This window comes from Gorilla gorilla, chromosome 21 (assembly GCF_029281585.2).
Source record: "Gorilla gorilla gorilla isolate KB3781 chromosome 21, NHGRI_mGorGor1-v2.1_pri, whole genome shotgun sequence".
NCBI lineage: Eukaryota > Metazoa > Chordata > Mammalia > Primates > Hominidae > Gorilla > Gorilla gorilla.
Genome location: NC_073245.2, coordinates 57,784,581 through 57,812,255, shown reverse-complemented (window position 1 = coordinate 57,812,255; position 27,675 = coordinate 57,784,581). Strand labels below are relative to the sequence as shown.

The following is a 27,675-nucleotide window of genomic DNA, read 5'->3' as shown; positions in this document are numbered from 1 at the left end:
ATACTCTCACAATAAAAAAAATCACACAGATCTTAAGAAAACAAGACGAAAAAAATCAAGAAAAACAACCAACAGCAGAGGTCCACAAAGACTTCAGATATTGGAGTTACTGTATTGTATTGTAGCGAGTTATTGTATTGTAGGAAAGGAACATAGAAAAAGGATTCCTGATTCTGTCTTTGGGGTAGGAAGGGCACGTGATAAAAACATTCATTCAAAAGGTAAAAGACAAGCCAATAAGGGTTTTAGAAAATTACCCTTGATCCTGGAAGATGTTCATAATATGTATAACTGAGGAAAGACATGACTCCAGTAGAAATCAGCAAGAAAAAGTCAGACAACCCCAGAGAACAATGAGCAAAACATTTGAAAAGAAAATCAAAGAGAGGATAGCCAAGTGGTTAATAAAGATCTAAAAAGGTGTGCAACCTCATTAGTAGTCAAGAAATTTAAATTAAGTCCACAGTGATGTATTTCCATACTCGTAGCAGGATGGTAAAAATGAAAAGATTGTGACAGTTCTACATACAGCATGGTTATGGAACAATAGGAACTCTCAACTACCAATGGCAAGGCTGTGAATTGGTACAAACTCTTTGGGAAATAATTTGGTATCAGCTTGAGAAGCTGAAGATATGCATACCCTGTAACCCATCATTCCCTATCCTGAATGTATAACCTACAAGAACACCTGCCCACGTGCTCCAGCAAATGCACACAGAGTGTTCATAGCAGCTTTATTCTTTTTTTTACATGAGTAAATTAAAAAAAATTTTTTTGACATTTAAAAACATTTATTAATTCATTTAACATAATAAACTTTTACATGTTGATATAAATAACATTTTTATTTAGAAAATCCTAGTTTTTTATTATACTTTAAGTTCTGGGATACATGTGCAGAACGTATTACATACATGCTAGGTATACACACAGCAGCTTTATTCTTAACAGCTGCAAACTATAAACAACTCAGTAGAGATGTGTGTAGTCATACAATAGATGGCATGGCAATGAAAATTGACAAAATACAGCTACACAAAACAATGTGGATGGAATTCATTAATATAATGTTGAACACAAAAAGCCAGGCACAAAAGAATACATTCCAAGTGACTCCATTGATATAGAACAGAAGCAGACAAAAACAAAAACATATTTAGGGGAATACATATGATCTTGAAAATATGAAAAAGAAAGTCACTACCATTAGCTGCCTTTGAGAGCATAGGACTGGAAAAGAATAAAAAAGGAGCAGAAAGTGTTGGAAATTTTTTACTTGATCTCAGTGATAGTTTAATGAGTGGTCACTTCGTAATAGTTCTTTAGACTGAACATTAATGTTTCATGCATATTTTTATTTTTGTGGTGTTTTTCACAATACATATTTTTACAAAAAGGAAAAGTAGCTCTTCCTTGTTTTGTCTCCTTTTCTTTACTAACTGAACTAGTCAGTCCTAAAGCCATTAGATAGGGCAGAGCAAGGTAGGCGTTTGCCCCAAGGGGAAGGGAGCCACGGCTGGCTCCGTGTGGGCATCAGAGCTGGAACAGGTCAAGGAGGGTGTCTCTGTAGGAGGGCTGCTGGCATGGTGTGCTGGAGCCAGGGGTAGATGAGAATGCCCACTGAAGAGGCAAGAAGCAGCATAGCATGGAGACCAGCCTGCCCATGTTGAGAAAGGCATCCCCCTGGGGCTAGAGGGGCAGACTGGCATAGAATGAGAGCCTGAGTGGGGTGAGCAGAGTGTCCAGGCAGGGGAACAGATGAGGGAGGAGCCTTAGAGCTGGAGCAAAGTGAGGAAGCTGTCTCCATAGGGAAGAGGCCTGATGTGGACTGTCCGAACTGAAGGAGGGTGAGGAGGGTGTCTCTGGGGGTGGGCAGCCAGACATGGAGGGTCAGAGCCCAAGATGATGAGGAAGATACATAGAAGTTAGGGTGGTCGGCTGTGGGGAGTTGGGCCAAGCATAGTGAGGAGGGGTTCCACAGAACAGGGCTGTCTTGTGTCAGGAATCAGAGCCTAAGCAGGGTGAAGAGGGCATCAATGCATCCAGCGATTCTCCTGCCTTAGCCTCCGTAGTAGCTGGGACTACAGGTGTTCGCCACCACGCCCGGCTAAGTTTTGCATTTTTAGTAGAGACGGGGTTTCACCATGTTGGCCAGGCTGGTCTCAAATGCAACCTGATATGGCTGTTGGAGCCCAAGTAGGGTAAGTTGGGCATCTTTGAGTGGCCCAGTGTGGAGGGGCAGAGCCTGAGCAAGGTAAAGTTTGATATTTTAAATTAAACAAGCATATAATATGTATCTAAACATTTTCAAAAAATTAAAACAGGAGTAATAGTGATAGGTTATATTATTATTCACAACTATTCATTCCATCTTTCCTTTAAGAGGACACTCCTGCCCATTACCTTGCAATTTCAGAACGGCCCGTGGAAGGAAGACACATTTCTGTCTCATTGACTTTGGGTTTGCTGTTGGCTGTGCTTTGCCTATTGGAGTATGAGCATATGCATTGTGAGTTTTGCACTGTGAGTTTCTGCCAGCTCCTTTGTGCTTTCTTTCTGCCAGGAGAAGGGGCCTAATCCACATAGAGGCTGCTTCTTTTGTCTTGGTCCCACAGCCTCGAGTAGAGCCCCCACTTGGAACAAAGCAGTAGACAATTTGCCTAGGAAGTCTTTTGTTGTGGCAAGCCATGGAGAGCTCAAAGTTCTTTGTACACCAAAGTAATAAAAATACAGTTGATTCCCATTACTTGGGGGTAGTTATGTTCTGTAAAGTCACTGTGAACACCAGATTAGCAAATACTGAGCCATTGCTCCTAGGGAAAATGCAAGCCTCTGACCACACATTTTCATCATTTGATCAATACATAACCTTGTTTTTATATGTGCTTCTGTCTGAAGACACATGATAGAGATGGTAATTAGAAGGTGCACACAGAAGACTTCTGGGAAGCTGGCTACTTTCTATTTTTTAATCTGTGTGGTTAATTATTAAATAAAACTCTACATAATTTATTTATTTATTTTTATTTATTTTTATTTTTTTTGTTTTGTTTGAGAGGGAATCTCTCTCTGTCCCCCAGGCTGGAGCATAGTGGTGTGATCTCGGCTCTCTGCAACCTCCACCTTCCGGGTTCAAGGGATCCTCCTGCCTTAGCCTCCTGAGTAGTTGGGACTACAGGTGTGCACCACCACGCCAGGCTAATTTTTGTATTTTTAGTAGAGACAGGGTTTCACCGTGTTGGCCAGGCTAGTCTTGAACTCCTGACCACAGGTGATCTGCCTGCCTCAGCCTCCCAAAGTGCTGGGATTACAGGCGTGAGCCACCGCGCTCGCCCTGTCTTTATTTTTTAAACATGTATATAGGCCAGGAGCGGTGGCTCATGCCTGTAATCCCAGCACTTTGGGAGGCTGAGGCAGGCGGATCACTAGGTCAGGAGATTGAGACCATCCTGGCCAACACAGTGAAACCTCATCTCTACTAAAAATACAAAAAATTAGCAGGACGTGGTGGCGGGTGCCCGTAATCCCAGCTACTCGGGAGTCTGATGCAGGAGAATCACTTGAACCCAGAAGGCGGAGGTTGCAGCGAGCCGAGATCGCACTACTGTACTCTAGCCTGGTGACAGAGACTCCATCTCAAAAAAAAAAAAAAAAGACACCTTATGTAATATATATTATTGTTTATTAACATTGAATTGTGGCTGAAAGCCCTGTAACTCATGCCTGAACCAAGCTTATCTGACACAAGTAATTTCTTTGTAAGGCACATTGCAGGCCTCTTGCTCTTAGGACACTTGACAGCACTTTAGTAATTCTTGGCAGCCATTTTAAACAGCAAACTCACCAACAAAAAGCACAAAAATGTGAAAAATGTGACACTAAATAGACTGCAAAAAGGAAGCTTGTTTATAGTAGTAGAAGAGCTTAAACAAGCAGAGCGTTGCCTTGTTTGACTTCAGCTGGGAATGTGTACGTTGGGTGACTCAAATTTTTTGCCATTCTGCACATATCCCTGAATGACCACAAAAGCATCATGAGTATTGATTTTGGGGTAATAAATAAATTTCAGCAAGTAGGCAAATTTGCAAGTACAGAATCTGAATAATGAGGACTGAGAGTAGATAACTTGTAATAAAATTGTAGAAATGAATCCAAATATGTCATTAGTGCCCATAAATGTCAATTAATAGGTAATAATTGCTGGACTGGATTTTTACAATGTAGATTTACACTATTTGAAGGATAAACTTAAAACATAAGTAGAATGGTTGAACGCAAAAGAATGGAAAAAAGACCAGGCAAATGCAAACAAAGAAGAGAAAGTATAGTTTGATTAATATTAGGCAATAGAAAACTCTAAGGCTGGGCACATTGGCTCATGCCTGTAATCCCAACACTTTGGGAGGCCGAGGCAGGCAGATTGCTTGAGGCCAGGAGTTCAAGACCAGCCTAGGCAACATGGAAAGACCCCGTCTCTACTAAAATTACAAAAATTACAGGTGTGGTGGCACATGCCTATAATCCCAGCTACTTGGGAGGCTGAGGCACAAGAATCATTTGAACCCAGGAGAGGGAGGTTGGAGTGAGCCAAGATCGCGCCACTGCACTCAAGCCTGGGAGAAAGACAGTGGGAGACTGTCTGAAAAAAAAAAAAAAGAAAACTCTAAGACGAAGTTTTATCTTTAAGGATAAAGGATGGCTTGCTAGATAATGGTAAAAGACTCAGTTCACCAGGAATACATTTGTATTTACCTAAACCAATCAAATCAGGATATATTAAAGCAAACATTGGCATCATTATAGGCATAAATTGAGAAATCTATGGCTGTATTGAGGGCCCTTGACACACCTTTCTCAATCATTGACAGATCAAAAGGACAAAAAATGTAAAAGATTTAAAATATTTTAGCAGCACAATATGGAGATATATACGGAGTGTTCTGTACTCAATATTTAGAGACAATCCTTCACCGGTATCAGAATGTAGATATCTGACTAGGCAGCATTTAGAAGAAAATATCTTTGGACGAGGCTTACTAATTTACTTACTTACTCAGCCTGAACTTAGGGCAAGGTGTATTAAAGTGACTTATGGAGCTAGTTGTCCTCCTCAAGGTCTGCTTCCTAGTAACTGAGGCTAGAGGCACATATCTGGTTGAGTAGCCTTGCAACAGAACATGCTATGCTATGGGGATGAGGAGGGGTGTGAGCTAGGAGCTCTCAGCCATGGAAACAGGGCCTGGGGCTGGGCAAGCGCCTAACTGGGGAGAACTAGAGGGTAGTGAGATGTAATAGAGTCATAGTGGGCCCTTACCTGTAGTTCCTAAATATTGTAACCTGGGAATTCACACTGTTCCCCCAGCTCCTGGCCATCTGTAGACCTTTCAATTGCAAAATGCTGCTCAGTTTTCTGCAAAGTGCAACCTCTGCTATTTGGGGAAGCTGGGCAAAAAGATAGGTTCTGGGTGGTATGGGCATTTTAACAATATTAATTCTTCTAATCCATATGAAATATGAACATGAAATATCTTTTCATTTATTTATGTCTTCTCCAATTTCTTTCACTAATATTTTGTAGTTTTCAGTGTACAGATCTTTCATATCCTTTGTTAAATTTACTCCTAAGTATTTTTTATGCTATTGTAAATGGGATTGTTTTAATTTGTTTTTCAGGTAGTTTGTTGTTAGTGTATAGAAATGACGCCGATTTTTGTATGTTGATTTTGTATCCTGAAAGTTTAATAAATTGCTTTATCAGTTCTAACAGTTTTTTTGGTGTGGAGTCTTTAGGGTTTTCTATATATAGGATCATGTCATAAGTAAACAGAGGCAATTTCGTCGCTTTCTTTCCTATTTGGATGAATTTTATTTATTTTTCTTGCTAATTGCTCTGGCCAGGACTTTCAGTACTATGTCGATTAAAAGTGGTAAAAATTGGCATTCTTGTCTTGTTCCTGATCTCAGAGAAAAAACTCAGCTTTTCACTGTTGGGTATAAGAGCTGTGGGCTTGTCATATCTGGCCTTTATTGTGTTGATGTACATTCCTTCTATACCTAATTTGTTGAGATTTTTTATCATAAAAATGTTGAATTTTGTCAAATGCATTTTCTGCATCTACTGAGATGATCATATTTATATCACTAATTCTGTTAAGATGGTGTACCACATTGATTGCTTTGAATATGTTGAACCATCCTTGCATCCAAGGGATAAATCCCACTTGATCATGGTGAATGATACTATTTTTTTCTTTTATTTTGAGACAGAGTCTCGCTTTGTCACTCAGGCTAGAGTGCAGTGGCACGATCTTGGTTCACTGCAACCTCTGCCACCCAGGTTCAAGTAATTCTTGTGCCTCAGCCTCTCACGTAGCTGGGATTATGGGGATGTGTCACCATGCCTGGCTAATTTTTTTTGTATTTTTAGTAGATTCAGGGTTTTGCCCTGTTGGCCAGGCTGGTCTCGAACGCCTAGCCTCAAGTGATCTGCCCTCCTTGGCCTCCCAAATTGCTGGGATTACAGGTGTGACCCAGCATGCTTGGCTGTGAATGATCCTTTTAATGTACTGTTGAATACAATTTGCTGATCTTTTTTTTTTTTTGAGAATTTTTGCCTCTGTGTACATCATGGATATTGGCCTGTAATTTTCTTTTCTTGTAGTGTCTTTGCATGGCTTTGGTATTAGAATAATGCTGGCCTCATAAAATGAGTTTGAAAGAATTCCCTCCACTTCAATTTTTTGGAAGCATTTGAGGAGGATTAGCATTAGTTCTTTAAATGTTTGGTAGAAGGAAGTCATGAAGCCATCAGATCCTAGATTTTTCTTCGATAAGAGACTTTTAATTACCAATTAAATCTTCTTACTTGTTGATCTATTTAGTTTTTCTGTTTCTTCATGATTCAGTTTTGGTTGATTATATGCTTCTAGGAATTTCTCAATTTCTTCCAGGTTATTCCACTTGTTAGTGTATAACTTCACAATCCCTACCAAAATTCCAAATGCATTTCTTATAGAAATTTAAAAAATCCTAAAATTTGTATGGAGTCACAAAAGACCCCAAGAATCTCAAGCAATCTTGAACAAAAAGAACACAGCTGGAGGCATCACACTAACTGATTTTAAATATACTACAAAGCTGTAGCAATCAAAACAGCATGGTACTGACATAGAAACAGATACATTGACCAATGGAACTGAATAGAAAGCCCAGAAATAAATCTATACATTTATGGTTAACTGATTTTTCATAAAGGTGCCAAGAACACACAATGGAGACTGTCTCTGATAAATGGAAAGCTGGAAATCCACATGTAGAAAAATAAAATTGAACCCTTATTGCACACCATGCAAAAAAATCAACTCAATGGATAAAGAAAACGTGGTATATATACACCATGGAATACTACTCAGCCATAAAAAATAATGAAATAATGTCTTTTGCAGCAACTTGGATGGAGCTGGAGGCCATTATTCTAAGTGAAGAAACTCAAGAATGGAAAACCAAATACCATATGTTTTTGCTTATAAGTTGAGTTAACCTATGGGTATGCAAAGGTATACAGGTGGTATGATGGACTTTGGAGACTCAGAAGGGCGGAATGTAGGAGGGCAGAGAGGGATAAAACAAACTACATATTGGGTACAATGTACACTACTTGGGGACTGGTGCACTAAAATCTCAGACTTCACCACTATACAATCTATTCATGTAACCAAAAACCATTTGTGCCCCAAAAGCTATTGAAATACAAAATATGCATATATTTTTAAAAAATCAACTCAAAATGGACAAAAGATCTAACTGCAATGGCTGAAACTATAAAACTCTGAGAAGAAAACATAGGGGGAAAGCTCCATTACATGGGTATGGGCAATTATTTCTTGGATATGACGCTAAAATCACAAGAAACAGAAGTAAAACAAAACAAGTGAGATTACATTAAATTACAAAGCGTTTGCGCAGCAAAGAAAATAATCAACAGAGTCAAGAGACAACTCATAGAGTGAGAGAAAATATTTGCAAACCATACTATAATGAGGGGTTAATATTCAAAATATATACAGCACTCCATCTACTTGATAGTAAGAAAACAACTCAATTTAAAAATGGGCAAAGGACTTGAATAGACATTTCTTAAAAGAAGGCATACAAAGGCTGGGCACGGTGGCTTATGCCTGTAATCCCAACACTTTGGGAGGCCAAGGCAGGAAGATCAGTTGAGGCCAGGAGTTCAAGACCAGCCTGGCCAACATGGTGAAACCCTGTCTCCACTAAAACCACAAAAATTAGCTGGGCATGATGGCGCATGCCTGTAGTTCCAGCTACTCGGGAGGCTGAGGCACGAGAATTGCTTGAACCTGGGAGGCAAAGGTTGCAGTGTGCCAAGATCACACCACTGCACTCCAGCCTGGGTGACAGAGCATGACTGTCTTAAAAATAAATAAATAAGTTAGTAAATAAATAAATAAATAAATAAATAAGGCATTCAAATAGCCAATAGGTTTATGAGAAAATGCTCAACATCATTAATCAACAGGGAAATGCAAATTAAAATCACAATGAGGTATCACCTCATGCCTGTTAGAATGTCTGTTATCAAAAAGATTAAACATAACAAGTGTTGATGAGGATGTGGAGAAAAGGGAATTCTTTTTTTTTTTTTTTTTTTTTTTTTTTTGAGATGGAGTCTCACTCTGTCGCCCAGGCTGGAGTGCAGTGGCACGATCTCGGCTCACTGCAAGCTCCACCTCCTGGGTTCACGCCATTCTCCTCCCTCAGCCTCCCGAGTAGCTGGGACTACAGGCACCCGCCACCACGCCCGGCTAATTTTTTGTATTTTTAGTAGAGACGGTGTTTCACTGCGTTAGCCAGGATGGTCTCAATCTCCTGATGAGATCCGCCCGCCTCGGCCTCCCAAAGTGCTGGGATTACAGGTGTGAGCCACCGCGCCTGGCTGAAAAGGGAATTCTTGAACACTGTTGGTGGGAGTATAAATTAGTACAGCCATTATGAAGAATAGTGTGGAGCTTCCTCAAAAATACTAAAAGTAGAATTACTGCATAATCCAGCAATCCCATATTTGGGTATATATCCAAAAGAAATGAAATCAGTATGTTGAAGAGATATTGGCACTGCTATGTTCATTGCAGCATTACTCACAATAGCCCAGATATGGAATCAACCTAAGTGTTCAGCAATGGATAAATGGGTAAAAAAGTGGTATATATACACAATGAACTACTATTCAGCCTTTAAAAAGAAGGAAATTCTGTCATTTGCAACAACATGGATGAAGATGAAGAACATTATACTAAGTGAAACAAGCCAGGCAGAGAAAGACAAATATTGCATGTCTCACTTACATGTGGAATCTAAAAAGTTGAACTTGTAGAAGTAGAGAGTAGATGGTGGTTATCAGAGGCCGTTGCCAGGGGTCAGGGTGGAGTGTATGGGGAAAGGGAAGATGTCGGTTAAGGGGATAAAGTTTCAGTTAGACAAAGGAAAGAAGTCTCTGAGATCTATTGCATAGCATGGTGACTGTAGTTAACAATGTATTGTACATTTCAGAATTGCTACAGAAATGTTCTAATTTAAAAAATGATAAGTATCTGAGGTGATGGATGTGTTAATTACCCTGATATAACCATTCCGCAATGTGTACATACATCAAAACATTAAATTGTAGCACATAAATATAAATAATTATTATTAGTCAATTAAAATAAATTTCTTAAAGTGCAATGAAAGCAGTGATGAAAGAGGTATGTCTCGAATTAAAAATAAAAATGAAAGTAAATTATAGGAAATGAGAAATGGATGAAATTGACCAATGATCCATTTCAAGTTGGAAAAAGAAAGGCAAATAAAATCTAATGAAAACAAAAAGATTGTAGGCAGAGAATCAGACATGGAAAATAAAAAAGGAATAATATTAAACTTAAAATTAACGATTTAAGGACAATAAGGTATGGAAATTATGAAGACTTTTTTTTAAAGTAGGTTCAATGATGGGGCTCTGGAGAAACTCCTACCCAAGCAGGCTCAGAAACCAAGGAACCAACTGGGTTTGAAAGCTGTCCTAGGAGAAGTTGGAAAATACGAAAAATCTTCCCACCAACATTTGAAGTGGCTTAGATTCTTAGAGTTCCACAAATGTAGGCTAATTACTTTCATTTCTCCAAATAGCATGCAGTCTTACCACTGCACATCTATTAGAACGACTAAAATAAAAGCATTTACAATACCAAAGGCTAACAGGTATGTGGAGCAAGTGGAACACTTAGGAGAGTAGTGCATGCATTACTAATGAAAATGCAAAATGATACTGTGACTTTGGAAAGAGTTTGGCAGTTTCTTACAAACATACACTGGTCACATAACCCGGCAATACCACTTCCTGGTATTTATTTAAGAGAAATGAAAACTTAGGTTCATAAAAATACCTCTATACAAATGTTTGTATGGGCTTTATTCATAATTGCCCCAAACTGGAAATAACCCAAATTTCCATGAACTAGAGAAAGGATGAACCTGTTGTATAGCCATAGAATGGACAAAATTCAGCAATAAAAAAGAACAACACACAACATAAATGAATCTCAATGCATTATGTGAACATGTAAATATTAATTTTTTAAACTGCTACATAACTTTTTACAATATATATAATCACTGGGGTAGAAATATCATACTAATTTGATACCCACAAGCATCTATTTAAAATATATGAAAAGCAATTCTTTAACAGTTAGAAAATTTAAAACATTAATTTTTTTCATTGAACTCATATTTTCATTCCTCTTACCCCACAGACTTTCAGTATAATGGAATATAGTCTTATGCTCAGAAGTCTTTTATTCATGCCATTTTTCTTTTTTAATTTAACTTTTAAGTTCATGGGTACGTGTGCAGACTTGTTGTATAGGTAAACTTGTGCCATGGGGGTTTGTTGTACAGATTGTTTTGACACCCATGTATTAAGCCTAGTACTCATTAGTTATTTTTCCTGATCCTCTCCTTCCTCCTACCCTCCACCCTCCCATAGGCCCCAATGTCTGTTGTTCCCTTCTATGTCTCCATGTGTTCTCATCATTTAGCTCCCCCTTATAAGTGAGAACATGCGGTATTTGGTTTTCTGTTCCCGCATTAGTTTGCTAAGGATGATGGCTTCCAGCTCCACCATGTTTCTGCAAAGGACATGATCTCATTCTTTTTCATGGCTGCATAGTATTCCACTGTGTATATGTATCACATTTTCTTTATCCAGTCTACCATTGATGGACATTTAGGTCAATTCTATGTCTTTGCTATTGTGAAGGCGAAAGGACTCCCTATTCAATAAATGGTGCTGGGATAACTGGCTATCCATATGCAGAAGACTGAAACTGGACCCCTTCATTACACAATTTACAAAAATTAACTCAAGATGGATTAAAGACTTAAATTTTAAACCCAAAACTATAAAAATCCTGAAAGACAACCTAGGCAATGCCATTCATGCTATTTTCCTACTGCTATGCAATTAAAAACATATGCATAAATTAAAATTTAAATTATTTACTGTGACCATGAGACTCCAGGAATCAAATTTTTTCTTATGGATTAATTTTTAAAATCCATTTGTGATTTCAATGATATAATAATAATGAACATGTAAATAAACATATTGTAAAAATTGAGAAACACAATTTTATTGATAAATACAGTCTATAGGAATTCATCTTTTAATATGTAAGTGTACAGGGACAAAAAGTTTTAAGTATGACATTTGGTTCTTCGAACTTCTAGTAAGTTGCCAAATATCACATGATACTCATAATCAAAAATTATTTTAACCCTCCTTCTCCTAAAGGGAGAAGGAGGGCAGGTCGAAGATGAAATCCACTGAAGAGGGAAGACCTGGGTCTTTAGCACCCTGTGTGCCAGGCCAGAAGTGGCCCTGTGAAAGGTCATCTGCAGACCCCCTGAAAATCAAGTGGGATTGGATTTGGAAATTCTCAGTAAAGGAAGAGTTAAAGGCTGATGGGACTATAAAGAGATGATGCTAAGTAGCTGATAGATCCTGTAGTTCAACTTGATACCTACATAGAAGCTGGATTCATCTGATACCCGAGAAGTAAAATTTCAAGGCCAAAACCAGATCTGAGTCTTACTGTTTCAGTCTGGACCTCTTCAGTGCTGTAAATTCTAGATGTACAATGGATGATGACTGCATATTTCTTTCATGGACTATTTTCAGCATCTGGAGACCTCACTATCCTATTATGTCTTTGTGTGAAGACATGTTGTTTTGTAATTATGGAGAGTGTCACATTGAACTCTCTGGTTATGCATGGGTCACCATCTGCTCTCACATCTTCTGTGATCAGCATGGCAGTGGTGACTTTTGTGGTTCACCTGCTATCTGTCCTGCCTGCAACAGTACACTTTCCGGAAGGCTAGATATGGTCCGCATTGAATTCAGGAATATAAAGCTATGGTATTGGCTGGATTGTGACTGGAGATAGTGTTGGGCATTAGCTCCCAAGTACTGGCCTTCTAGACATTACATCAGGTGTGTCTCTATCAAGAATACAATTTCAGGAAAGCTGAAGGCCATATGAAACAGATGGAGAAGACATATACTCAGCAAATACAGAGCCAGGATGTTGAATTGACCTCTATGAAAAGGGAGATAAAAAGCTCTGCCTCCCGGGTTCACGCCATTCTCCTGCCTCAGCCTCCCGAATAGCTGGGACTACAGGCGCCCGCCACCACGCCCGGTTAATTTTTTGTATTTTGTTTAGTATAGACGGGATTTCACCGTGTTAGCCAGGATGGTCTCAATCTCCTGACCTCATAATCTGCCCACCTGGGCCTCCCAAAGTGCTGGGATTACAGGTGTGAGCCACCGTGCCCAGCCCATGCCCAGGTGGGTCTTGAACTCCTGGGCTCAAGTGATCCTCCTGTCTTGGCCTCTCAAAGTGCTGAGATTACAAACATGAGCCACCGTGCCCAGAACCTAGTGTGTTATTTATATAGCACATTTGTGTCCGTGTATTCCAGGTCTGTCCTAGTATTCCAGGTCTGTCCTAGTTCTTCAGAGCCCCCACTGAGCAACTCTTGCAATTATGCTCATTTGTTACCTATAAGACCTGTGTTTTGTAGTCTCTTGCCCAAACAAACCCCAGTCCAACCAAAATGGATTCATTCTGTGTCAAAGTTGCCAGATTTAGAAAATAAAAATAGAGGATGACCAATTAAATTTGAATGTCAGATAAACATCAAATAATTTTTTAGTAGAACTAAGTTCCTTATATTGCATGGGATATACTTATGCTAAAATTATAAATGGACATCCTCTATTATGTTTGGCAATTCTATTAATCTGTGTTTCTCCCCTGCCTCCATCCCACGAGATCTGCTTTCTTCTGACTGACTGCAGGCTAATCTGATTAACTGATTCTCAAGACTGGGTTAATAGATGTTTTCAGGTTAGAGGGTAAAATTTCAAACCCATAGAGTGACTTGATAATAAAAATTTAAAGCACCAGAGGGCCTTTTGGCTAATCTTTTAGGGGAACTAAAGGAATGATTTACACAGTCTCTAACTAGGGAACTCAAAAGCTAAAATGGTAATAGGAACATTTGTTGGCATTCACTATTGCCATTCATTATTTGTTAACTGGCTAAAATACAATAAACACTGATTTACAAGCCACTTGTCATGCTTTACAAAAATAGTTCAAGTAATTCTCATGTCTGTGAGGTAGGTGTTATTATTGTTTCCTTTATGACAAATTGAGGCTCAGTGAAGTGAAGTGACTGAACCCAGGCCACACAGCCGATAAGTGGTGGATTCAGGATGTGAACTCAGGTCTAACTATGAATGCTACGTTTCCTACCACTCCATACCACTTCATTAAATCTTCACGCTATCTCATCTTAATCCTCACAATGACAACAAAGCTTCCAGGTTAATTGTATTATTCCCATTTTCCAGATGAGGAAATTGAGGATCCAAGATATGCTGTTATAAGGGATTGAGTGAGGCCCAAAATCAAGATCACTATGTTTGGGGTCATAATTTCCATGACCAGAGAGTACAGGCACTATTGTAAAATTTGAAGAGGATACATGATTAGAACTCCCCCAACAAAAAAGTTTGGGGAGATAAATTGTCACAAGTCTTTACTTTTAGGCAGCCACATGGTATGGCTTCAGGAACTCTGGAAGATACTCTATTCCAAGATACCTTCCTAGCTTTCTCAGTATTGGAAGTTCCACCAGTACAGATGTGTATTTTGGCATAAAGATGTTTTCTCTGTCTCTTGCTTCCTCTTTCTCCCTCTACCCACCTCTTGCATTTTTGAAGTGCATGCACTCTAAGAGTTAATACAGTAAAGGATTATTAGTTTTTCACACCTTAAAATAAAAAATACATAAGGATCATGAAGACACATATGGGAAATGGGGGCTTGAGAAGGCGGGGGAAGCTCATCTGTTCATCTGGTTGTCTGGGAGTATCATAAGATCCTAGGCTTGGATAGTAACAGAAGGAATAAAAGGAATTTCTCTGTTAACCCAAGGTCATCTGAGATTGTTCTTGCTTCTGGTGCACCAAGATCCAGTACAGTGTGCCCAGGCCCCCTGGGAAATCTCATACCATCCATTTCTGTCATCAGTGGAGCAAAGAAAAGATGCTCACTAGTGTCTGGGGTTGCCCCTGGAGTGACTGTGGGCAAACCAGCTCTGCAACTGTTCCAAATAAATCCTTGTGATCATTCAAGTGTGGCCTCTTACCCAGGAACAAGACAATAGGCAAGTGTCTGTGTAGCACAAGGTACGGCACCATGGCAGGGTATGGGGATTGGTCAGGGTCCTGAAACAGAATGTCTTAGACACAACCTAACTCACCATCTGACCTCAGACAGACCCCTTCTCCATGCTGGTGTCAGTCGTCTTACCTGTGAACTAAAGGGACCTGGTGGATCATCTCTAAGGTTCCCCTGCACACACTTTGTGTCTCTCTCTGGATTGTGCTTAACTCCCACCTCTCTTCTCATCCATACAGGCACCTTCCTCTCCATAGCCGCACTTTCTCCTGGAGGAATGTAGCTTTCCTGCTGCTTCTCTCCCTTGCTTTGGAGTGGACTTCTGCAATGCTGACCAAGAAGATCAAACGTGAGTTCAAAAAAGCTGCAGACATTCTTCCTTAGAAAGCATTCTTGGGGATGAGGGTTAGACATGAGGCCAGTGCCAGTGTCAGATGAGGCCCCCTCTGCTGTGGATTTGGGGCCACAGAAAGCTACCCCTGCTCACGACCCTGGCCCTCCACATACTTTCCTTACTTGCTCCCCCCAAATTATTTCCCTAACTTTTCCATATTTTTATATATGGAAAGAGACTATATATATAGTTTGCATCTACTAGGGATGATCCCCAGAGATCTGGTCTCATCTGTCTTATGATATCACTCAACACATAATTCTTGGGTGATCACATTCATTCCCACTGTACACACACACACACACACACAAACATGCAAGTTTAATTGTTTTTTAATTAATGAGTCACTAGGCATGAGCCTGAGGGGAGAGGACCAGTGAGGAGGCTGCTGCAGTAGTTGAGAAGAGACAAGGGGTGAGATCAGGTGCTGATCTGAGGGAGTGGTAGTAAAGAGAGGCAGGAGACAGGGTTTGGAGAGAGGTTTAGGAGACAGAATTGACCCAAGTCCATGACTGATGGGATACTGGGGTGGCGGAGAGGAAGGAGTGAATCTCTGGATTCTAATAACAGACTGGACCTGTTGATGCCAAACGTCAAGATGCGGAATAGAAAGTAAGGTAGTGCTTGGGCATAAGAAGATAATAGTTCTGTTTTAAATATGTTGGAACAGAGGTGCTTCTGAGATGCCCAGATGGTGTTTTTCCCAGGCAGGTTGAAATAAAAGTCTTTAGTTTGGAATAGAGGAAGAGTCTGGAGGAAGAGATGGGAATCATAGTTGGGATCGTGGGAACGAGTGGGATTACCCAGGAAGTATGTGTCAAGTAATGTCAGAAGACAGCTGAGACCAGATCTCTGGGAAGCATCCCCAGTAGATGCAGAGAAACCCATGAGGTGTGCTTATACACACAAGTAAGTGGTTAAGAAGAGCCAACAAGAAACGGAGGAGGGTTTTTATTAATAAGTGAGAGTTAAAGCTGACAATGGGGAAAGGAGCTACAACGACTCAAACCCAGTTTGATTTGCCGTACTCTGTCTCTGCCTAAACCTAGAACAATGGTTCCCAAGTAACAGCCTACCTCCTGGTGCCCACTGCCTGCTTTAGGACCACCTGGGGTTCTTTTTAAAAAGTGGAGTCCCAAGGATGCACTTTCTAGAGATTCTGATTCAGCCTAGAGTCTTTATTTTCTGAAAGATGCGTAGATGATTTTGATGTACACTCCAGATTAGGAACCACATACTCTTCTTAGCTTCAGTCCATTCCTGGAGGGGGTCATTAATGACAAGAAGTATTGTTGGAAAGTACTCAAAGTCTCAGTGGCCAGTCCTCAGGGAAGATGTGGGGCTCCTGAAGTGAGTCCTGGATTGTAAGTCCCAGACTTGCCCCTAATGCATTGTATTATCCTATCTGACCTCATTTCTTTTGATCTATGAAATCAGAAGTTTGGTACCAATGATAAATAGAGTTCTTTCCATTCCAAAGTTCTACAGTTCCAAGACTCAGTAGTATCTGAAAGGATCATGCCTCTCTGGCCAGATTCCACTGGAGGGATGCTCAATCATGGAGACACATTAAGTGCTGTATGAGCTATCCTTTGCTACGTAACAAATTATCTGTGGGTCAGAAGTCTGGCATTGTGCATCTGGGTTCTTTGCTCCGGGTCTTACCAGGCCGAGATTGAAATGTCAGCCAGGGCTGTAGTTCTCATTTGGGATGCAGTGTCCTCTCCCAAGCTCGCTGGTTGTAGCAGAGTCATTTCCTTGGAGTTGTAGGACTGAGGCTCCTTTACTGGCTGTCACTTCTAGATGCCACCCTTATGCCTTGGCACTTGGCCTCAACCATCTTCAAAGCTACGAATAGCATGTTGGATCCTTCTCATCATTTGAATCTCTCTAATCAATTCTTCTCTACCAACCAGAAGAAAACTCTGCTTTTCAAGGACCTAATTGACTAGGTCTGGGCCAGAGATTAGACCTTAAAATTAGAGATAATCTCTAATCTTAAAGTCAACTAACTTGGGTCTTTAATTTTTCTGCAAAATCCCTTCACAGCATTGCCTAGATTAGTGTTTGATTCAATAATCAGAGGATGGGAATCTTGAGGGTGCAACTTTAGATTCTACCTACCACAAGCACTGAAATCAGGAAGCCATGTCTAGCCTTAAAAAGGAAGGAAGCATGGCCATACCACCCTGAAAATGCCTGATCTTGTCTGATCTCAAAAGGTAAGCAGGATCAGACCTGGTTAGTACTTGGATGGGAGACTGACTGGAAACACTAGGTGCTGTAGTTTTTTTCCCCTTGCCTCTTCTAGTTTTTAGTAAAAAAAAAAAAATAAAAAAAGGTAGAAAGCAACGCCATATCTGCCAAGGTCTTACCCCAGGCATTATAGACATCACCCCATTTAACTCTTATAATCAACCTGTAAGGCAGGAATTGTCATTCTCATTTTAAAGATGGAAAATATAACTCAGACGAAGGGAAATACTTTCCCAAGATTATTTAGTTGGTTAGTGTTGGAGCCAGGCTCCCGAGCCAGATCTGCCTGACTACAATGCTTCTTCCACTCCACTGTTTCTTACTCCTTAGAGGTAAATTAAAAATCATACAATGAGTTCAGATTGGTCTTGAGTTTACCAGGAGTCAAGGGTCAGATCAGCCCTCCTGACCTCTACTTCCATGATGTTCCCACCAGTCTTTACTAATTTCTTTTATCAACTGGAGACAAAGGAATTAAGCATTAAAATATTAGGTTTCAAGAAGAGAGAAAATCTTTTGAATTTAGGGAAAGGGCCTTGGTCCCTTTCTAACCCCTTTCCCTGGTATCCAACATTCTTCTCCTTCAGTTCTTCTTGGACACAAATTCCTGATTCAGATCCATTTGAATGAATCTGAGTGCTGAGAAACAGAACTAGCCCCTGAATATAAGCAGAGCAAGAACTAAGAATTGAAGGTAGAGGATAGGGCTGAGAGAATTTCACTACACACCTTTGCCATAGGAGAAAAAGAGCTGAAATTCCAAAAGAATGTGAGTTTGGACATTTCTTTCTTGCAGACAAACCAGGGTTATGTCCCAAAGAGAGGCTCACCTGTACCACTGAACTTCCGGACTCATGCAACACAGATTTTGACTGCAAGGAATACCAGAAGTGCTGCTTTTTTGCCTGTCAGAAGAAGTGCATGGATCCCTTTCAAGGTAGCGATGTCCAGGCTGAGGACAGAGGTTCCCCACTTTTTGCTGTGTCCAAAACTGGCTGAGGGATTCCCTTGGATGGCAGGACAAGGGCCCAGGGCCTGTGCTTTTCTCATTCTGTTATTCAATGCCTAACCCTCAAGTACAAGTCATAAGTCTAGGCATGGTGACCATCAATCACCATAATATTGATGCTGGTCTTCTTGGGTCCAACATTCAATCATTCACAAATAACTAATACTTGTTGCATGCGCACTCTGTTCAAGAGACTGTTATGGCACTGTGACAAAATGAAACCTCAGTCAGCTTAAATGCTGGCATTGTTTTTCAGGCTCTTTGATCTTCAAGGAGGTTTTCTGGTAACTCAATGTATTGGGCATCTATCTAATATGTGCGGGGAACTGTGTGTTTTTTAAAAAGATTCATTTATTCACTCACTCATACATTTATTCATTCAACAAATATCTGTTGTTAATGCCCTTTGAACAAAGACCACCAGAATACACCTGTAGTTGAACAAATTGGGTTTATTACTTATTGAAGTGAGGGAAAAGATTCACCCTAGACAAGTATGAGGCATTTCAGTAAGAAGCTGGTAGAAAGAATCTATTATAGGATTTGGGCTTTGATTGGGTAATTCGGGGGAGGGTCTAAAGAAGTGAGAGTTTTCTCTAGATTGGGTGCTGTCAGAAAGCGGGGGCAATTCTATGACTGGCTATCCCGGGGAATCTTAACAATACAGAATACAGAATAGACTGAGGATAAAGCTGTGATTGATTGGTAGAGAAGCATAAGTCACTCTCGTTAGCTTAGAGGGGGGCGGGTGTTTGGTATTTTGCAGGTTTCACGGTGATCTTGTTTTTGTCTCACTTCATCATGATCTCAGAGTGACGTTGGTTGATACAGATGTTCTAGGAGATTTTTTAAATGTCCAACAGAGAATCCATGTGGCTTAGCTGGGAGTGTCAGATCAGTTTTCAGACATCAGGGGCTGTTTCTTCCTTGGTATTTCATTCCTTCTAGGTACTAGGCACTTTGTTAGGCACTTTGGATGCAAAAGTAATAGCGGTTTTGGACCGTGAATTTTAAATCATTATAACTAGGCTCAAACACATCTTTATTGGCTGGGCACGGTGGCTCACACCTGTAATCCCAACACTTTGGGAGGCCAAGGCAGCCGGATCACCTGATATCAGGAGTTCGACACCAGCCTGACCAACACAGTGAAACCTTGTCTCTACTAAAAATACAAAAATTAGCTGGGCATGTTGGCGGGTGCCTGTAATCCCGGCTACTCAGGAGGCTGAGGCAGGAGAATTGCTTGAACTCGGGAGGCAGAGGTTGCAGTGAGCTGAGATCACACCATTGCACTGCGGCCTGGGTGACACAGCGAGACTCCTCAAAAAACAAAACAAAACAAAAGAAAATAAAGCAAAACACATCTTTATTAATCAAAATAGGAACCATTACAATCAACACATTTTTACCAAAGAGAAATAAGTTTGTTTATTGCTGTAGCATACAAATCCATGCTTCAGGATTTGACGAACTCTTGGAAAGCATTTTCTGCATCCTGTTGTTTGTGGATGTGTTTTCCCTGCAAAAAGTTGTTGAGATGCTTGAAGAAGTGGTAGACGGTTGGCGAGAGGTCAGGTGAACATGGTGGATGAAGCAAAACTTTGTAGCCCAATTCATTCAACTTTTGTGTTGGTTGTGTGACGTGTGGTTGGGCGTTGTGGCAGAGAAGAATTGGCCCTTTCTGTTGATCAGTTGGCACTTTCTGTTGACCAATGCTGGCTGCAGGCACTGCAGTTCTCAGTGCATCTCATTGATTTGCTGAGCATACTTCTCAGATGTAATGGTTTTGCCAGGATTCAGAAAGTTATAGTGGATCAGACTAGCAGCAGACCACCAAACAGTGACCATGACCTTTTTTTGGTGCAAGTTTGGCTTTGGGAAGTGTTTTTGAGCTTCTTCTTGGTCCAGCCACTGAGCTGGTCATCATTGGTTGTCGTGTAAAATCCACTTTTCATTGCACGTCACAATATGATTGAGAAATAGTTTGTTGTTGTTGCATAGAATAAGAGATGACCCTTCAAAACAATATATATTTTTTTATTTTTGCTCAGTTCATGAGGCACCCACCTATCGAGCTTTTTCACCTTTCCAATTTGCTTCAAATGCTGGATGACCATAGAATGGTTGACGTTGAGCTCTTCGGCAACTTCTTATGTAGTTATAAGAGGATCAACTTTGATGTTGCTCTCTGTTGGTCATTGTCAACTTCCAATGGCCAGCCACAATGCTCCTCATCTTCAAAGCCCTTGTCTCCTTTGCAAAACTTCTTGAACCACCACTGCACTGTATATTTCTTAGCAGTTCATGGGCTAAATGTGTTGTTGATGTTGCAAGTTGTCTCTGCTGCTTTACGACCCATTTTCAACTCAAATGAGAAAATCACTCGAATTTGCTTTTTGTCTAACATAATTTATATAGTCTAAAATAAATATAAAATAAACAGCAAATAATAAGTCATTAGCAAAAGTACAGGAAGCAAGAAATGTGCATTAAAAGATATATGATATAACCACATTTATTTAAGAATGTATTCTAATATCAAATGGCAAATTTTAACAATGCAAAAACCACAATTACTTTTGCATCAACCTAATAGTTGCTGAACAAGTCTTGCCCTACCAAAGCTCAGGACAGTGGAGAAGAAAGATCAGCTCCAAAGTACAAGATTCTTATATGCACCTTGTAATATTCTTTGCAAGGAAGGAGTGATGCTCAGAGGTGCCATACAACATAGACTATTAGTAGTAGAACTGGGACCAGAACCTATGCCTTTTTTTTTCCCCTGCCATGGCTCCTTTTATGACTTGGGTGATAACACCAGGAGTTATGAGAAATGCTAGGGAACTGACGCTGTTCTTTTATCTCTACTCTTCATATCCTTCTTTCCTTACTTCCTGACCTCAGAACCCTGCATGCTACCTGTGAGACATGGAAACTGTAATCATGAGGCACAGCGCTGGCATTTTGACTTTAAAAATTACCACTGCACACCCTTCAAATACAGGGGCTGCGAAGGGAATGCCAACAACTTCTTAAGTGAGGATGCCTGCAGAACGGCCTGCATGTTAATTGGTGAGACCTCTATCCTGGAAATCTGAGGGTCTAGTTTAACTAGAAATAGTATACCAGTGAGGTTATAGGCTCAGGATTTGAGGTTAAAGTTCCTTGGTTCAAGACTTAGCTCTGTCATTCACTGGCTGGGAGGTCTTGGGCCAGTTGCCTGCCTTTATAAGCTTCAGTTTCCTTGTCTATAGAATGAGGTTAATAATAGTATTTACCTAATGGAGTGGCTCTGCCAAAAAATGAGATAGCGTATAGAAAATGTTAATAGATCTTGGCCAATGTGACCCGAAAGCCAGGTGTGCCCGCTTGGAAGAAGGTGTTTCCTCATCATAGTAACCTGTTGAGCATCATACTGAGGATTTGCGTAAGAATGAAGTGTAGACAGGCCAGCTCTGGAATCCCATGGAGTAAGTGTCCACACTGGAGGTGGAGAGTAGGGTGGGGTGAAGGTGAAGGCTGTGGATTCATTCCTTAGTATAATGATCATCACCAGCAATGTTGGGAAACAGTGTCCTACCAAACTTAGGAGTCAAATGACCTGAATTTAAATCTGACTTTTCCCACTTGCTGCTTTCTTCATTTCTTTGAATTTCAGTTCCCTCTTCTGTAATTCTGGAGTCACAGCAAACAGCTCATTGAGTTGTTGGCAGGATTATATGTGATTTAAAACACAAAGACTTGATATAGTGGTGGTCCCGTGGTGTGGGTTCACTAAATGGTAACAATTGAGATGGTGACCAGTGATCTTCACAACTGTGTGATTTATGAGGCAGCGTTGTAATTTTGACCTCAGATTCTGTGAGGCAAGCTGAAAAATGTACCATCACTACCACTTTACAGATGGGAGAACAGAGTCAGAGAGGTGAAGTTAGTTGCCTGAGGACCCACAGTTGGTCAGGAGTAGAGGTGGAATTTTAATTCCATGGACCCATGGGCCTGAACGGCCAAGGCAATCCTGGGACCTGACTTGAAACTAGGACCACAAGCTTCCCTTCATGGGAAGCTCTAAGGAATCATGGTGCTGTGGACAAGACCCTTGTCTCCTCTCCCAGGAAGACAAGGAAGAGGAGGCCAGGGAAATGGGCTTGGGCTGGTTTGTGGGAAATTTAGGTTAAGACTCAGAGGCAACCTGATAATACCTCTGAGAGTTCAACACATCATAGCCTGAGCCTGACCTGGGGAAGCCCTTGTAGAATTTGCAGTCAGATGAGGACAAGAGCATACAAGCACAAAACCCCAAATAATTGATTTAAATACCACCTATGTCCTAATGACCCACAAAGTTGTGTCTCCAGCCCTAATCTGACTCCTAAACTCCACTATCTGCTCTACATCTCCACCTGGACCTCACAAACATCTCATGTTGAACTTGCTTAAACAGAACCTCGGGCCAGGCACAGTAGCTTACACCTATAATCCCAGCACTTTGGGAGGCTGAGGCAAGAGGATCACTTGAGCCCAGGAGTTTGAGACCAGCCTAGGCAGCATAGTGAGACCCAATTTCTACAAACAACAACAACAAAACAAAAAACAAAAAAACACAACAGCAAAAAAACAGGCATGGTGTCACGCGCCTATGGTCCCAGCTACTCAGGAGGCTGGGAAGATCACTTGAGGAGGTATTCCCACCTCCTCAAAGATCACTTGAGCTGGGGAAATTGAGGCCTAGTTGAGTGACAGTGGGAAACCCTATCTCAAAAAAAAGAAAAATAAGCTCAACATAAACATAAACCAGTACCTCTTACCATCACTCCCCTAACGCAAACCGGTTCTATCCATGCTTCTCATCTTGGTTGAAAAACTTCACAATCACAGTTGATGCCTCTCTTTATCAATTAACATCCATTAAGTTAGGAAATAATTTTAGTTCTACCTTGGAAGTAGATCCTAAATCTGGTAAAACCTTACCACCTCCGCAGCTGCCACCCTGATCTGAGGAGCCATCTTCTTACTTGGATTACCCCAACAGCCTCTTAAAAGGTCTCCCTGCTTCTATCCTCCTTACAATCTATTATTAACACAGTAGTCACAATGACCCTTTCAAAACATAAGTCAGGCCATATCACTTCTCTAGTGAGAACAGTGTAATGGATCCCCATTTCATTGTAAGTAAAACCAAATACCCTAAAATGGCTTACACTGATTTGTGTAGATTTCACATAATTATCCTCATTTTATAGAGAAGGAAACTCACTAAGTAGCAGGACTGGGACTTTACCATGGGGCTTAAGGCACCAAGCCCAGCATGCTCTCTACCATATCCCATGATATGATGAGACATTTCATTCTTCCACAGCCTACTGGAGATGGATAGGGTAGGGTGAACCAAGCTGCAGAAAGGGATACTAGCTTTGAAGAGAAGGAAAGGCTCTTTGAAGGGTGGTGGGATGGGGGTGGGGTTTTAAGAAGCTCACATCTGCTCTTATTTTAGTTAAGGATGGACAATGCCCACTCTTCCCTTTCACTGAACGTAAGGAGTGTCCACCTTCATGTCACAGTGACATCGATTGTCCCCAGACAGACAAATGTTGTGAATCCAGGTGTGGCTTTGTTTGTGCCAGGGCCTGGACAGGTAAGGATTGGGGATATACCTCCCAAATCTATTGGGCATGTGCCAAGGATGCCATGCTGTCCCCATGGAGTGGGGGGTGTCTTGAGCCTCGGATGCCCCTTGGGCTCATCTTTGAGGATCTTTGGGAACCCCTTTTAATGCCCAACAAGTTATATTGACCTCTTGACCTCTGAAGACTATTGTGCTGTTCTTCAAAGCCAGTAATTCATAGTATTGCTCTCTATTCTTCCCCAAGAAAACTTATTTTTTCTGAGACTCATTCCTCAATGACTTGCAAGGTGACAATATTCACCGATTCATAAAAAATTCATAACCATGAGGTGTATTCCTAATAAGCCCTCATGTCTGCACAGAACTTCAAAGCATGCACATCATATTCATATCCTGTAAGATGGGCTGGGGAAAACATTAGTAGCAAATGATGTTGGATAGAAGCCAACTTTCCTGCCTCCTCTAAGGCAGGTGTTTACTCCCCCATGTAGTCCCAGGGATTGTCCAGGTGTGGCTTTAAGGTTCTAAGGTTCAGTATAGTGTGGTGGCAGGAGTCAAAGGCTTTTCAACCTACTTCAACTTTTCTACTGGCTTTCTATGTGGCATTGGGCAACTCATTTCCCTCTAAATACTCCTCAATGCCTACAATTTGTAAAACAAGAAGGTTCTGTGTGCTAATACTCCTGCCACCAGTGGTACTCTGGGGTTATATAACCCAGATCCATTAATTCTGTAGGAGCAGACAGGAATCCTATCAGATGGTACAAGTCAGAGATGGTAAGACTTTTCTTGATGCTCCTCAAGTTATTAGTCATAGAAAGTTGATACTCTGCCTCCTCCAGTCTATTGTCACTGTAGGGGGAAAGGTAAGAAGCTTAATCAGAATAAAACCTTGTTTGAGATTCCCAAGATTCCCCAAATTTGTCTCAAATTATGACCAAGTATTTCAAGGTCAAGTGTTTTCTTTTACCCCATAAAGTCAAAAAAGGTTTCTGCCCACGCAAGCCCTTGCTATGTACCAAGATTGATAAACCCAAGTGCCTGCAGGATGAGGAGTGCCCATTGGTGGAAAAGTGCTGCTCACATTGTGGACTGAAATGTATGGACCCCAGACGTTGAATAGTAAGTAGAAAATATTATCATCAAAATCATTAATTATGAGTAGCATGATAAAGAGCTGTCAGTTTTGTCTTGTATCCAACTTGCCAAATTATCTTAAGTATCACAATATTGAATCATGTTACTTTGATTTTATATATAATCCCATCATCTGAAAGTGATGATATATTTGGCTTTTTTTCAACTTCATGACTTTATTTTCTTGTCTTCTTGTATTGTGTAGAACCTCCAAAATGATAATGAAAATAAAGGCAATGGCATCCATCCTTGTCTAGTTCCTTATTTTAAAGTCAATGGCTCCTGCAATATAAAAAGATATTTGTTGTTGAATTTGGAATACATAAGTTTTATTGCACTTAAATTATTTTCTTTTTCCTTTTCTTTCTTTCTTTTTTTTTTTTTTTTTTTTTGAGACGGAGTTTTGCTCTTGTTGCCCAGGCGCGATCTTGGCTCACTGCAACCTCTGCTTCCCGGCTTCAAGTGATTCTCCTGCCTCAGCCTCCCAAGTAGCTGGGATTACAGGTGCCCACCATCATGCCTGGCTAATTTTTTGTATTTTTAGTAGAGATGGGGTTTTACCATGTTGGCCAGGCTGGTCGCAAACTCCTGACCTCAGGTGATCCACCCACCTCAGCCTCCCAAAGTGCTGGGATCACAGGTGGGAGCCACTGTGCCTGGCCAGTTATTTCCTTTTTAAGCCTATTTCCTATCCATTTATAGCTACTACTGAAAATGACTACTGAATTTTATCAAATACCTTTTAAGCATACAGTCACATAATGATTTTTCTCTTCTAATTTGTTGGCATAATAAATTACTAAATTTTCTTGAGCCATCCTTGCATTCTTAATAAACTTAATTGCAGACTGTTGTATCAATATATTATTGGTTCTTTTTAGCTAATAGTATAGTTTGAATTTTCACATCTATAGTCAAAAGAAAAATAGGTCTTTTTAAATTTGTTTTTTCTATTTGGGTCATATTACTTTCAAAAAATGAGTATGGGAACTAATTGGGAAACCTAACTACTTTTTCTATGCTCTGAAATATTTTACATAATATAGCAATTCAGCATTTTTTGAAGGCTACCAAAATTCAGCTCCAAAAGCATCTAGGTCAGGTTCTTTCTAGTGGTATATTTTAGTAATTTTTAAATATTTCGTCTTATAGTCTGCAGGTTTTCTACCTCCTCTTCTGCAAATTTTGGTCTTTTGTATTTTGGTAAAATTGATCCATTTTTCCTATATTTTCACATGTATTACTTTAGAGTAGCATAAATTGTTCTCTATATAATTCTTTTATATCTTTAACTTTGGTTAATGCTTTCATTTGTACATTCATGTTTCCACCCATTTACTCACTAACCATTCAATCCCTTTACTCACCTATCCATTCACTCAACACATATGCAAATACCCAATCCCCACTCACCTATCCCTCCCTTCCTTCCACTGACACACTTTTCAACTTAGCTATTTGCCTACTCCATATGTCTATCCACTTACTTTTCTTACTCATCTTTCTTCTACAGACCCACTTGCCCATCTAGCCTTTAATTCATCTTCCTATTATTGACCTCTCTCTTCCCCCTTTCTCTGCACACACACACATGCACACACTCTTTCATACCCATCAAAATACATATTCACCATTTCTGTACCTAACTCCCTCCATCCCCCTACCAATGCACTCATCCACCTTTCATTCAAACAGCCTCCATCAATAGGCCCACATATCCCATCACTACCCCATCCATCTTTATATTCAATCCAATCCACTTATTCACCCAATCATCCACCCATCCATAATCCCTGCATTCATGTACCCAAATATACATGCTTTCCTCACTAATCCCTCTCCCTGCTCAACCATCTTCCCACTTATCGCACTCTACCAGCCACCCATCCATCCACATAGCTACCTACCTATTCACACACCTACCAATCCCCCCCACCTACCTTGCTCTTCCAGCAAGATGTACTGAGTGTTTATTTGGGGCCTATTCGTGTTTTAAGCACTGCGTTCTAGACACAGACCTGTTTAACGGAGTTCAGAGCTTACTTGGGGGAGCAAACATGTAACTTAGTAATAGAGTTAGAGGCAGAGGGAACAACATAGGAAGCCAGTGACAGAGAATCAGTCCATGTGACAGATCTTGGGCTAATGAAAAAGCAGGAGGTGCCAGGTAGAGGCTGGTCTTGTTGGTTCTCATTGGAGTCCCCTGTTCTGAGCACAGGATTGTTCCTTGGGAGAGAACTGGCCTGGAGGCAGAGGTAGGTCACCATGCCCCTCAATGAGAAAGGATGAAGAAAGGAGAGGCAAAACCCCAGGTGGGTCCTTACCCAGCCTTCTCCAAGAAATTATTGCAGAGAAGGGGCCAAAACCATGATTTATCCCAAGTCCCAAAGACATAAATTTTATTTCACCTGCTTGGAAAGTGAGATGCTTG

General features: G+C 40.6%; 1 protein-coding gene across 1 annotated transcript; it reads left to right on the top strand.

The window, feature by feature from the left end:
* Window positions 1–1,787: 1,787 nt before the first annotated feature.
* Window positions 1,788–26,100, top strand: WFDC8 (WAP four-disulfide core domain 8). The gene is made up of 7 exons (XM_063702511.1): window positions 1,788–1,850; window positions 15,059–15,168; window positions 18,266–18,406; window positions 21,386–21,553; window positions 23,976–24,116; window positions 25,087–25,229; window positions 25,640–26,100. Exons 1-6 carry the CDS (start codon window positions 1,825–1,827, stop codon window positions 25,224–25,226), a joined length of 726 nt encoding a protein of 241 aa, XP_063558581.1. The 5' UTR covers window positions 1,788–1,824; the 3' UTR covers window positions 25,227–25,229; window positions 25,640–26,100.
* The last annotated feature ends 1,575 nt before the right edge of the window (window positions 26,101–27,675 follow it).

What these genes read in the sequence shown, in the direction of transcription:
- WFDC8 (XM_063702511.1), top strand. Translation starts at nt 1,825, where the DNA reads ATGTGGACTGTCCGAACTGAAGGAGG. An exon ending in GCTGACCAAGAAGATCAAAC is followed by an intron (nt 15,169 to 18,265) that starts GTGAGTTCAAAA and finishes TCTTTCTTGCAG; the next exon opens with ACAAACCAGGGTTATGTCCC. An exon ending in TTGTGCCAGGGCCTGGACAG is followed by an intron (nt 24,117 to 25,086) that starts GTAAGGATTGGG and finishes TACCCCATAAAG; the next exon opens with TCAAAAAAGGTTTCTGCCCA.